This window comes from Bemisia tabaci, chromosome 4, assembly GCF_918797505.1.
Source record: "Bemisia tabaci chromosome 4, PGI_BMITA_v3".
Lineage (NCBI taxonomy): Eukaryota > Metazoa > Arthropoda > Insecta > Hemiptera > Aleyrodidae > Bemisia > Bemisia tabaci.
In genome coordinates, this window is record NC_092796.1 from 22,847,845 (window position 1) to 22,861,747 (window position 13,903).

The 13,903-nt window shown below is 41.0% G+C and overlaps 1 protein-coding gene across 2 annotated transcripts in view; it reads left to right on the plus strand.

Moving 5' to 3' along the window:
- LOC109037138 (uncharacterized) overlaps positions 1–7,764 on the plus strand; it is a 110,019-nt gene extending 102,255 nt beyond the window's left edge. For both annotated transcript variants that reach the window (XM_072299521.1, XM_072299520.1), the window contains one exon: positions 5,050–7,764. In XM_072299521.1, coding sequence (XP_072155622.1) covers positions 5,050–5,660 — 611 coding nt within the window. In that variant the 3' untranslated portion in view covers positions 5,661–7,764. The remainder of the gene's footprint in view (positions 1–5,049) is intronic.
- Positions 7,765–13,903: the final 6,139 nt, after the last annotated feature.

The following is a 13,903-nucleotide window of genomic DNA, read 5'->3' on the forward strand; positions in this document are numbered from 1 at the left end:
CTGTTAGGCATTTTCTCACAGAGAATAGAGCTTAGGCAGAAATATCGTGGATAGAAAACAGGATAAAAAACGAACCTTCAAAAAGAAGCCTATAAGAAAAATTGTAAATCGGACAACAAACCATTGCGTTATACTAAGAACATACTAGATATTCACAAAATGTCAAATATTAGACATCCAGAAAATATCAAAACAAGCACGTTATAATACAAATTAAAACCGGAGAAAGATTCAGAAAGCTCACAATGGGCCTGTTGCATGCAAGAGATACAGCCGTGCAAATAGACTTTGTAGTGGTTAAATGACACGAAAATTACGATGGTCACATTAAAAAAGTCTGAAATACACTCCTTATTGCGCAATTTGCGTTGTCAGGAACGCGCTTTTTCAAATTTCCCGCGTCTGAGGGCAGTTTTCTAACGGAAACAATTAACGGCAACTCGCGGCTATTTCCGGTCAACTAAAACTGACAACATAACCTAAAAATCGGAGCTCGTGATATCGTGAAATGAAATGTAGAAGGATTGCGTTGGATATTTAAAAGTTGATCGATTTGGTTACTGCATAAAGCGTATATGGACCACTATAAGAGATCACGTTGGGTTTGTAAACAAACTGAAGGAAAAAATAACAACAACAACAACAACGACTCGATATCTTCCGGAAATCACCGAGCCCGCCGTTTGTTCGTTTCCGGTGATTAGAAAACTGCCCCCAGACGCGGGAAATTTGAAAAAGCGCGTTCCTAACAACGCAAATTGCGCAGTAAGGAGTGTATTTCAGACTTTTTTAATGTGACCATCGTAATTTTCGTGTCATTTAACCTCTAAAAAGTCTATTCGCGCGGCTGTATCTCTTGCATGCAACAGGCCCATTATAAGGAAAAGTTAGTAACCATGGAAATCAGAGTAACACTCGTGAGAACACACTGAAAAAAAGAGATGTTAGAGATTTCTGATACACTATTCTTAATACCGAATAAGTCATCGCCGAACAACCTAGAATATTTAATAGTGCTCACAGCGCGACTAGTGAAGATGATTACCCTCAGATTTCTTAGGGTTCATGTATAATTAGAAATCGGAATCCCTTTTTATTTCCATTTGATAGCCGCACGTTTACACGTTGAAAGCCCCGACAACAAAAGATAATGTTTAAAAAAACCGTAAATGGGAACTTTCTAAAACACAAGAAGTTGTATCTTCATAATTGAAACTGATACGATATACCATGTTTTATTGCTCTATTGAGGAAATTATCGAGACATGACGTAATTAGATAATCGAAGAGCCTCGATCTTAGATTCTTTCCTTCTCTTCATTGCCTTCGTACTCTCCGATTCAGATCGTATTGTAATTACTCCGTCATCTGCAATTAAGAGAGAGGAAATCAGACCATTGAGTTAACCGAGGTGTCGAACCCGCATTCAAAGTAGTGCTCGGCAAGATGTGACATTATAATGATGACGAGTTGGCTTCCGTAACTAATTATGAAACGCTAATGATTTTATTCTGCCAATTGATTCGTTAATCATTTCCCCACAGATTTTCAATTTTGTTTTTTTTTATTTTATTGAATCGGTTGCTTTTGCACTTGGATCCAGATCACTTTTAGCAGCTGTAGGCATACATATGATGAAAATTAACGTCATCATGCTGAAACTAAATAAATAAAAAAATATAAGTCACGCGGTATTTCAGAACTGTCACTACCTGAGGCCAGGGACGGACTGGCCGGGGTGGCGATGGGGCGATCGCCCCACTTTCATCGGCCAAAAGGGGCCCCTCCGGGGCCCCTTTTGGCCGATTTGAAGGGCCGTATTTCGCCGTTTCGAAGAAACGCCCGAGGGCTTTTTCGGTTCGTCCTCGAGAAAGGGCCCCGAGACTCCTCAGAGGACAGGACACTTTATTGCCGATTCGGAGAGCGCCCTGAAGGAGCTTTTTTATGCCATATCTAAGGGCGTTGCATTTTGAGAGCCCTTTTTTCTGATTCGAATAAGTCCAAAGGGGTCCTTTTTTGTCATTTCGGAAGAGCCCTGAAGGACTCATTTATTGCCGATTCGAAGAAGACTCGATGGAGCCTTTTTTTGCCGCTAAGGACCTTAAAAGAGCCCCTTTATCTGATTCGAAGGAGTCCTTTTTTGCCGTTTCCAAGGGACCATTTATTGCCGATTTGAAGAGGCCTTGATGCGGTTTTATACCGCCTCTAAGGACCTTCAAGGCACCGGGCTCTCGATCTCGATCGCCGATTCGACAAAAGGGTCCTTTTTGCCGGGGGCCCTTTGGTACTGATTCAGAGAGGCCTCGAGGGCGCATTTCTATGCAATTTTGAACTTTGGAGGCCCCTAGTAGGGATTTTTGTCAATTTTTTGTTTGTATTTTTATTTTCATTTTTATTTTTATTTCGATGGCTAAATTCTGAAAATACGTATCTCGGAATCCGCATCATTAACTCATGAACCCTGAGACTCATAAGGAACCACGCAAAACATGAGCATCCTTACGAGTCTCAGGGTTCATGATGCGGATTCCGAGTTACGTGTTTTCAGAATTTAACCATCGATTTATTCATTCATTACGCGTCATTTAACTAGTAAACGACACTGATTTTTCTATGAGCAGAGCGAAGAAAGGATCCAATAAAACGTTCAAAAAAAATTAAGACAGTTGTCAATTTTGGCGGCTAAAAAGTACATTTAAAAAAAACAAACGAACAAAAAAATCCGAACTGTGTTTTTCAGAATGTGTTCTTTTTAGACTGTCACTATTACTATTCTACTTGATTCTATGTATCTTCTGTATACTAATTTAGCTTTGGCACAATTTTTCGTTGGAAGAGGAAAATAAAAGTTGAATTCCAAGTATACAACGGATTCTCATTTTTTCATCCAGTTTAAGAAAATATACTAAGTTTTGCATTTCTGGTCTCTTTTTGGATAATGTTTCAAAAATAATATTAAAGAATAGGGTCTAAAATAGCGTAAAATTCATTCTAAAAGGATCTAATTTTCAAAATTTTCCGGGGGAGGGCCCCCGAACCCCCCTTCTACTGGGGGGCCCCCCCAGACCCCCCTAGGGGCCCGCCCCATACTTAATTTAGGGCCAGTCCGCCCCTCCTGAGGCTAGCTTGTTTCGGGACTGTGGAAGAATGGGACTTTAGGGACTGCAAGAGTGAGTTAATCCCCTAAGGGGCAATTGAAATAAAACGGATAAAATAATTCAAAATACGACCTCCTTCATACCTTCTCCTTACTTGCTACTGTAATGATCTCGGAAATCTTGCTTCCCGCAAAAATGCGAGTCTAGTGGGCCACGTGGCCACGTCCACACGATCGCGGTGCGCGGAACTGTTCCCATCTTCCCGGAACCTATTAGTTTTTGCCCATAAGAGCGCAAATGGGCGAGTTAGATCTACGAATTGGGTGCTTTAAGAAACAAGGTATAGCTAGGTTCTAAGTTCCTAGTGCAGTTCCTGCTTGTAGCTTAGCTATAACTTGCAGGAAATCAAGGTTCGTGAAACTAATTCGTCCAAACTGGGTCCATAAGGGCAATACCTTATGACTCAGCTGTCACTGATGGGTCAGTTGCGCTGGTCACAGAATTGTGTTTTGATGCGTGATTCTAGTAGATCAGCTAAAACAAATGAGATCTGTCTAAACCACAACTTTCTACGTTCAATAATAACCGAGATATCGCCCTTTGTAAATTGGGGGTTTTGAAGTCATCCACCGCGGTAGTAACACTATTGGTTTCGTCCACCTTGCTTTTATCAAACAGCATGACGCACATTCGCAAGGGTTGTTCAACGTGAAACTGAGATGAAGAAGAAACGTGAAAAAACTAAGGGGTTTGACATTGATTTCAAGTTTAAGTTTGCAGACAAAGAGAATGCGCTTTTCGACTCCTGGCCTCTCATCGAAGAAAAAATTTATGCTCTTGTCGCCAAAAAAGATAGGAAGTTCCAACAAGCTGTAACGAACGAAGGCATACACCTGTCTGTACCCGCCACAGGTAATCTTTAAGACTCCCCCCCCCCCCTCCAAGAAAAATATTTACGGACCTGCTTGAGTTAAAAGCCGGATAAATGTACATTCACTCACTATTAATGAACTCTTCATTTAATTTACCTTGAGTGACATAACTTAAAATTATTTTACAGTGTAAATTCACAGTTTATTTTTTAATGGATCGGTGGCACAACATTAGTGCATGGTCGTGGTACATAATGGGTCAGTTGCACTGGTCACAGAATCGTGTTTTGATGCTTGATTCTTATCGATTAGCCAAAAGTTAGAAGATCTATCCAAACAGCACTTTTTTATGTTCAAAATTAACGGAGATATCGCCCTTCGAAAAATCGGGTTTTTGGCGTCATCCACCGCGACAGTGACACCTCTGGTTTCATCCACCTTGCTTTCATCCAAGTCTCACGTTGAGCCTTGCATGAGCCAAGAACCCGTCGAAATATGTGTCATTTTGACTGATGAAGGGAACGTAGCAGAAACTAAGGGTGTCTCTGCCGCGAGGGTGGATGACGTCAAAAACCAGACTTTTCAAGGGGCGATATCTCGGTTAATATTGAACGTAGAAAGTTGCGGTTTGGACAGATCTTATTATTTTCAGCTCATCTACAAGAATCAAGCATCAAAACACAATTCTGTGACCAGCGCAACTGACCCATTCTGCGAAACCCTACTTCCTTGAACTTCACCCTAAAGTTCCGAAAACACTGGTAAAAAAACCTCTTGGACCAATGCCGCGGTGCATTGACTTAAGAGTGCAGTTTCTTATTGCCGGATTTAAGAGTCTTGAACTCTTGTTTCAAGCGGATTTTGCATTGTTTCAAGCGGATTTTGCATTGATTCAAGTGGATTTTGCATTGAAACAAGAGTCCAGACTCTTAAATCCGGCAACAAGAAACTGCACTCTTGAACCAAGAGGTTTTTTTTTACCAGTGAATTGCGCTCTTAGGTTCTTGGTTCTGAAACTGAACTTGATCTTTGTTAAAGTTGCATGACGACTAATTCGCGTTTGATTTTCTGTTGTGCAGCATTCTCCGAGCACTCGGCGATCCCCAACAACGAGTATAGCATGTACTCGACCCGGAGCGCCTCGAGCGCGGAGAGCGACCCGCTGGCCACGTACCAGGGCAGCGGCGGCGGAGGCAGTCGCTACGACGGCGGCGACTACCAGAACGCGAGCGCGCACTGCACGCCCACGCCCGGCGGCGCCACCTACTGGACCAACAACGGGACCACGGCCCAGGGCTACAACTACCCCAACTACTACGGCGGCAACGGTGGCTCGACGGCCGTCCAGCCGTACGTGGCGCCGCACCCGCACCCCCACCCGCCGCCACCCCCGCCTCCGCCCCCTCCGCCGACCATGGTCCTCTACCCGCACCTCTACTCGACGGTGAACCAGAACCAGATCCACCTCCACCTCCACCACAGCGAGATCAACAAGCCGATCGAGCAGTTCGCCGAGGACGTCTCGTCCATCGTCGGCGGCAACAACCTCACCATCAGCTCCGGCGGGAACCGCGGGATCGAGATCGGCATCCTCCACCACAACCAGATCCAGGAGGAGGCCCAGGATGTCGTCATTACTCGTTACAACGACAGGCAGCACGCCGATCCGTCCGTTTGGCGACCCTATTGAGCTTTAAATCCGGAGTGAGGGCGGAACGCGGATGCTGTGGGCCGATTATTGAACTCGGTAGACAAACCTATAGACGAAGAAGACAAGAGAGATCGACCAATTGGTTGAAAAGGGTGGTTCCTATATACTAAGGGAGAAAATGGTGGACTAGCTGTAGGGACTCTTGTGAGTTGCCGTTAGTGAGTCGATTACGTACCCCCTTTGTCCATTGCGACCACCCGCTTCTTCCAATAGGATCTCTCCAAAGCCCTTTTGTCTTCTTTGACTATGGCTTCGTCTATCAATTTTAATAATCGGTCCGCTGGTCAGCTACATAACTACCATGGACTACCGCATGATCTGATTTAGGAACTTTGTATCTTCAGACCAATACCAATCATAAATTATTGATTAGATCAAACTTTTGCATGAACCCATGCAAAATTCTTGATCGCACTGTAGTTTATGACCCACTCTTTGACAAATGAGTCCCCTTCTTTATCATTTGTCCGGAGGTTAAGTCATGTTAGAATCACGGGAGAAAAAATTGGAAGAATTTAACTTACTTTTGGTTGATTTTGAGCAAAGCCGCGAAGTAAGCCTTTCACCCGAGCTCTTTCTGCAGAGAGGATCAGTTGGGAGGATCAACATGATTTGCACATATGCTTGCTCAAATGTGCATATCAGATTGACCGATTCGGCTAAATTATCTTCACTGTAGCATGAGCTCGGGTGAAATGATTGCTTCGCGTAAGTGCTACAAATCATTGAAAAGGAAGATAAATTCTGCCGATTTTTTTTTTATCTAGTGACTTCGTATACTTTACTGATAGCACAGGAGCACCCTGAATTTAATAAGAGGGAGGCCTTTCGCAGGGTGTCTAGCAAAATTTCATTTTGTCATCCCTTAACTTCTTATGACATCCCCTAACTTGTTTACGATAATGTAAAGCGCACATAATTAGCGAGGTCAAAACATTGGCACAACAACGCAACCAGTTGGCCCGTCACGGACCCGATTTTTAAGCGGAACCTGACTCCACAAAAAATTCCCTGACCATCGACGAAATTCTCCGATTATCCCGGTCGAGTTGCATTCCACGACTTTCCAGGTAGCTAACCACCCTGTCTTGGGAAAAAAAATTGGAAATTAAATTTTCATACAACTTCGTGAAGAAAAATGTTCGTTTACTTTGGACGAAGCTAGACTCTTGATTCTGAACCGTACGCGATAAAGTTGCGCTTAGTCGCAACCCATTCACTCTGAGATACTTGGGGTCAAAATTCACGTTCAACCTCCGCGTGCTATGTCTAAGGAGGTTCGACTTAAGTTGTGGTTATTGTGAAGGTTTGATGACTTTCACAAAGAAATTCTGGAAGAGGTATAATATATTGATATGAGAAATAGTTTATGATCAAAGATTCCGTTTTGATCAATTTTTTTCAACTCCAAAAGACGAAGCAACTAAAAAAGAGACAACTCGCTATAATTTTTACGGACCGAGAATTATTTCACAAGATCTATTCATAAGATTGTAAGATCTGTTTTTCAACGGGAAATCCATGCGTCCATGCATTGAGACTGAGTCAGATGAAACATAAACGCACAAGTTGTACTCGTGTGACCCTTTGTTTAGTCGCAGTTATTTGGGTACTGCAATGAATTATTGGACGAGAATCATGTCAATTGATTTTTACTGTGATTGTGTAATACGCGAGAAGTAAAATAAGTTCTCGTTTTGAAAATAAAGAGGAAAAAAAGGAAAACAGTCAGAATATCACAAGGCGTGTGAGTGAAACTAAGTGAAAGTTCATCCAAATTTTCGGATCATGAAACCTTCAGTCAATGGGGGTGGGTTCTTCCGTTACACTTTGCGTTATGTAAAAATCAAAATTAGCGATAATTATTACTTTAGTTGAATTATTGTGATTATACTTCATCGTTTAAAATATGTAAATTTTTAGTAGAAAATATTCTCTCCTCCTGTTCATTTTTGTTTCTTCTTGTATATTCTGTGTAAGTATTGATGTAAATGCGCTTTGTAACTTGGTGTACAGTTATTTGATGATTGATCTCGAATAGCACATTGTTAAGAAAAATTAAATGATGAATATTTTAAAGTAACGTATATATTTCTTTATACTGACGAATTTGCAAGCGCGGACCAATAAAAAAAACAATCTGTTGAAAGAGGAGCTTATAACATTGCAATACGTGAATAAATTAAAGTTGGGCTCAAAAATCCTCAATGATTACTTTTAAATCGGCTCATTTGATCATTTCCGCAAGCTAATGTTTCAGCTGCTGTCGTTTTACACTGGAAAAAAACACGTTGGATCTAGAGTCCAGACTCTTAAAAACATCGACAAGAAAAAACACTCTTGATTCAATCAGATTTAAGGTTAAATGAAGAACGAGCCTCTTACTTTGAGCGGATTTCCTTTTGATTTAAGCTTAAATCTGATTGAATTAAGAGTTCTTTTTCTTGTCAATGTTTCAAGAGTCTGGACTCTAGATCCAATGTGTTTTTTTTTCCAGTGTAAAATTTTGGCTATATTTTATTCCCCCAATGATATTTTAAGCTATCTTTAGGACCCACCTGAGTCCTCGTCAAATTTTGAAGGTTTTGGTAAGACTCTAACGACACCTCACAGCGAATCAGAATGATTTGTCTTTATTCACAAAGATGAATACTAAGCAAAATGTTTCACATTGCAAATCAAGATACACGTTTCCTTCACGCATAACCAATGTGCGCCTTATGCTTAATTGACCCCTGTATATGTATAAAAAGGAGTTTGCAAGGTTTTGAGTACGTCTAACTGGAAAAGAGCCGAGAAACGCATCCTGCAACAATCACGCGCCAGTGCTGGTTATAGTGATGCACTTTCGCAGATCGAATTTGCATCCCTCTGGCGCGCTAAGAACCTTCATTATGAGCAGGTCACGAGGAGTCACAGAGTTGCCGTTTACCCTTAAAAATGTTAACATATTCTACTTGCGGAATGATCACAGTGAATAATGGGTCGGTTGCGCTGGTCACAGAATCGTGTTTTGATACTTGATTTTGATTCTAGGTTCACTTTTGTAAAATATTGTCCAAATATTGAGTTTGAATGTGAAATTGGGCGACCTAAAATTTGATCACACTTCCAATCTTCTGCAGTACCCAGCAACGAAAAATAAAATGTAATTTTGATATTTATCTTATCTTTAGACGCAGAAGTTGAATTCTCGGATTTGCCTTTCTTCACTGAAGCTACCGCAAAAGAGTAAATCGCTAAGACTGGCCCTCGAGTCCACTTCCTGCAAACGGTGGAAGATCTTAGAAACTTACGGAAGGTATGCAATTTGATCTACGAACAGCATTTAGCGTTAGCACTAGCTTCTACATACTATTTTGGGTATAGAAGGGGGAGACATATTTTAAATGTCGAGCAGTCTAGGTAATGAGTACAGGGGTGCAAATTGTTCTCGGCTCTGCAACTGGACAGTCAAGATTAAGGCGTTTCAAAAATTGGACACAATTTTAATCAGTGCTTCCAGAAAATTGCGTAGGTCCATAATTATTTTCACCCTGAATGCTTTAATCATTATCAGTCAATAGTCTCATAAGTAGTTACATTTGACGGTGGCTTTCCTTTGAAGCAACTGCTAGATCTTTCCTTGTTTCTAACCTTGATGCACAGTCTTAATTTTATCCACTGTTGAAAATACCGAGGTCATCAGTCTTTACTTTTGTGGTCCCTGAGCCACTTTCCGTGATCTTTGACTGAAGGAATCTCCATAAATGAGGGGTTCAAATGGGCCTGTTGCGCTGGTCACAGAATCGTGTTTGGATGCTTGATTCTCGTAGATTAACTAGAAAATAATAAGATCTGCCCGAGGAGCAACTTTCTACGTTCAATAGTAACCGAGATATAGCGCTCTGAAAAGTTCGGTTCATGACGTCATCCACCGTGGTAGTGACACGCTTGGTTTCTTCCACCTTGCTTTCATTCGTCAATGATGCACACATGCTATGGTTACTCCACGTGAAACTTGGATGGAAGTAAGGCGGAAGAAACCAAAGGTGTCATTGCCGCGGTGGATGATGCCATAAACCGAATTTATCTAAGCCTGATACCTCTGTTAATAGTGAACGTAGAAAGTTGCGGTTTGGACTGATCATATTATTTTTTGCTGATCTACAAAAATTTTGATTCTGATGGAACATTTTTGCAAAAATCTTAACCCACGAAGTTTACACCTGACGAAAGTTGGAAATGCAAATCATGAACAATAGTTAAACCGCCTCATAGGTAATAGAGCTGGGTCTTGAACTTCGAGGAAGAAATGCGAAAATACGTGTTTACATTGTCCGATCAACAAGAGGAAACCACTTTCATTAGCTAATTTCGGGAACAATGTTTGCGTCTGATATCCTCATACGCACAGACGCTTGATCATACACTTGTATTGGTTCCTTCTTGTGAAACGCAGACAAATGCAGTCATCGCTTATGAGCCACTTTGCCAACGCTCCTTGAGGCGGCACCAGACTCCCAGTCTTTCAAACAGGTGTTCGATACTGTTGATGCAGCAAGAGCCAGCGAAGTGCAGCTCGAACCGTTTAAGGCTAATTCAAAGTCATTTCGCCCATTATGACGATTCCAGGGAAACGTGAGCACCACTCCCTCAGATACCTTTCTGCTTCTGGTTCCATGTTTCGAACGCAAATTACAGCTATTTGCTGCGTTTCACCGGCTCACGTAAGTAAAAATCCTCCGATCTGTGTTTACCTCTTCCCCGATCAAATGTGCGCAAATGTGAATTTTCAGGATACCAAGGGAGCTGTTAAATGGACATGTTACAGTCGGACCCATGGTTTTATTGCTGGAACTTCACGGTATCATTAAAGAAAAGATATAAATTGTAAGTACGAATATGATAGGCGAAGAACCGTCCGAAGTCTAACGTAACCTATTCAGGCATCATCCATCACCCAACTTTCCCCGCTCCGCACTAAACTAACCTGACCTACTTTAGTTTGATTTTAGTAAATGGACTCCGATACATTCAATAGCATTCCGTCGAGTGGATTGAGTTTTTTCTTCCTTTCCATTGTTAAGTCAGTTACACTCAGCTTCGCCTGCTCTTTTCAGGTTGGGTAGGGGAGAGGTGGGTTTAAATGGTCCCCGAATGGAAAGAAAAATAGTATTTACTTTCAGATGTAAAATTTGTGGGGCTTACTTAGGTACATCAACAAATTCAGTGACAGAATTAGTAAGATTTTCACAAAACATAATTATAGACCTGGCTTAAAACCTATAATAACCTTTCCACACAATTAAGCACCAGACTTCCAAATATAGATAGTAACGTTTACAACAAATCAGGAGTTTACGCAATACGCTGCAGTGATAGCGACTCCCAGTATATATGGAAAGCTAGGCATAGTTTTAGCAAGAGATTTAAGAAGCACTTGAAGGACCTTCTTACGAACGTATATCAGCATTTGAAGGAGACTAAGCATACCATCACAGACACTGAAACTAATATGGATATTTTGCACAATGACACCGATGACAAAGCACTTTGCGTCCTCGAATCCATCGAAATTAGGCGAGCCATCCTCAATAAAAATGCCCTGTCTAACTCCCAAATAAATATGCATAACAGCATTTCTAGTTTAACTGATTTATGCATGCAACTAAATCTCAAACTAAAGCTTGTCTGGACCTCTCTGTACCACTGGTTGCCTATAGCTGCGGTAGGTAGCCATGCCTCTATGTAAAATTAGCGTCTCTCACTCTGTAATTCATTTTGCTGTTGACTATGTTTTTCTGCTAACCCCATACTATATCAGCTATTTCAACTGGTTTTTTAACATTTTTCAAATTTTGACCAGATCCCTAGTGTCTTGGTTCGCTTTGTCTCTTGTTCTATTCCTCTTCATCACGCACTGTGACAATTCGTTACTCTAATTAACTTGTTTAGCTGTGTTTGGTGTTTGTAACTGCCTGCTGAAGATGGGCTAAGCCCGAAATGCATCCAAGCTAATAAATCACTTCAACAATCATACTATGCGTGTTACGGTATACTTTTCCTTACGTATTTACGTATCTTTTACGTTTTTATTTTCCTTTAGAATCAACATCTACTACTAGTAATGCTCCTTCAGGATGAAATTGGTAAAACATAAATTGAAACCTGCTAACTGGTTCGGAGAGTTTGGTACTATTTCGCAAGTTTCCGCATCCTCCCGACGTGTGCTGAAGAACTTTTTGGATGAAACATAAACGGATGTTTCATTTCAAAAATTGAAAGGTGAGAGGAATTTAGAGACGCCTCGGCCTCGGTATTTTCCGAATTGATACACGGACGTGCAGATGTTGAACTATGAGGAACGGGTTACTAAATTCATGATCAATCAACTTTTTGAGCTTTCGAGTAAATCCATTATGATCTTGTCAAATGTCTGCTTTTTAAGTCCGTGTATTTTAAGCACTGGAAAAAAAACACATTGGATCTAGAGTCCAGACTCTTGAAAACATTGACAAGAAAAAATACTATTGATTCAATCGGATTTTTGCTTGAATCACAACGAGATCTGCTTAAATTAAGAGACTTAGTTCTTGATTTCAGCTAGATTCTGATTGAATCAAGAGTACTTTTTCTTGTCGATGTTTTTAAGGGTCTGGACCCTAGATACAATGTGTTTTTTTTCCAGTGCGGCTGACTTCAAGGCTTAGTAAAAGTTTGACCGGTCTATTCTCATAAAATTACTACCGGAAAATGCGTGTCAACCGAAAGAAGCGAAAAAAATCAGGCTAGCGACCGAATTATTCATATTGTCGGAGTGATGAAATGCATCACAATGGCAAAATGATTGGTGCGAGAACCGTTTTCCAATAGTCGTTCCACGAGCCGCTCATTTTTGCAAGGAGCGCCTGTTCGGCTTGCATGATTAGGGAAAATTGCTGCTTAAGAGCTTTTGACAATGTTTGAGAGAAGGTAGTCTGCGGTAGATTGTGCGTGAAATTCGACCAAATGATGCTAATGGACCTGTGAAGGGGTTAGGATTGGTTTTCAAGAAGCACAAGAAAAACTGCACGCAAGAAAATTGAATAATCTTGCCGAACATAAAGTAGGCTGCAGACCATCTTCAGAATCTGGGGAAAACAAAATGAGCTTGTTTTTTACTTGATATTACATCGCCCATTCATGAATTATCAATATCGCAGCCTGTAAGTATATTCATTCGTTCGTTCAATTTTTTGTAGATTTCACGAGAATGACGACGAAGTCCTCTTCCTGACTCTATTTTAAAAGCGTCACTGTATAAAAGATTCTGCTTCAGGAATCAGGAGTAATATTTTCAGCGATGGGCGTAGAGAGGTACAAAATTCATGTTCGGTCGACTATCGATCGCCGACATTAATGAAAATATCAAGCAGAAATTATCCTCTAAGTGATAGCAAAATTGCCTCAAGGAAAAGATGATTGGATCTGTCGACTCAAAAATAGGTAAATCAATGATGATCACGCATCCGCAATTATCATATTTTGAGGATCATTTCAGATTTCTATTCAACATCATGAATACTGCCTCGTTAACAATCACTTCGAAAAAAAAGCGCCTGCCTTCGACTATAATGGTCACGCGTTGCATCCTCATCGTAAGTTTCATAGATAATTTTGTTGGTCCACATTTCGTCACCCTCGTAATACAAAAATTGATCCAAATGGTGACGTGTAACTAGAAAGGACCGTTTTTTCTAACGCTCAACCCCAAGTCAACGTTCGACCCGCACCCAACGTCATCACGGATCCACCCGAATCCCGATCTTCCAATGATGAACTCCATCACACCTCTACCGTGCACTCAAACGAGCCACCATCTCTTGATTCAATCAGAATCAAGCTTAAATCAAGAACCAAGCCTCTCGGTTTAAGCGGATTTCGTTTTGATTCGAGCAAAAATCCAATTGAATCATGAGTATTTTTTCTTGTCAATTTTTTCAAGAGTCTGGACTCCAGATCCAATGTGGTTCTTTTTCCAGTGAAAGCTCCGAATGGTTCTCCAGGCCAACCGACATCGACAAGAAAACGTCCTCTAGATTCAATCAGAATCTAGCTTAAATCAAGAACCAAGCCTTTTAATTTAAGCGGATTTCGTTTTGATTCGAGCAAAAATCCGATTGAATCAAGAGTATTTTTTCTCGTCAATTTTTTAAGAGTCTGGACTCTGGATCCAATGTGGTTTTTTTTTTCAGTGAAAG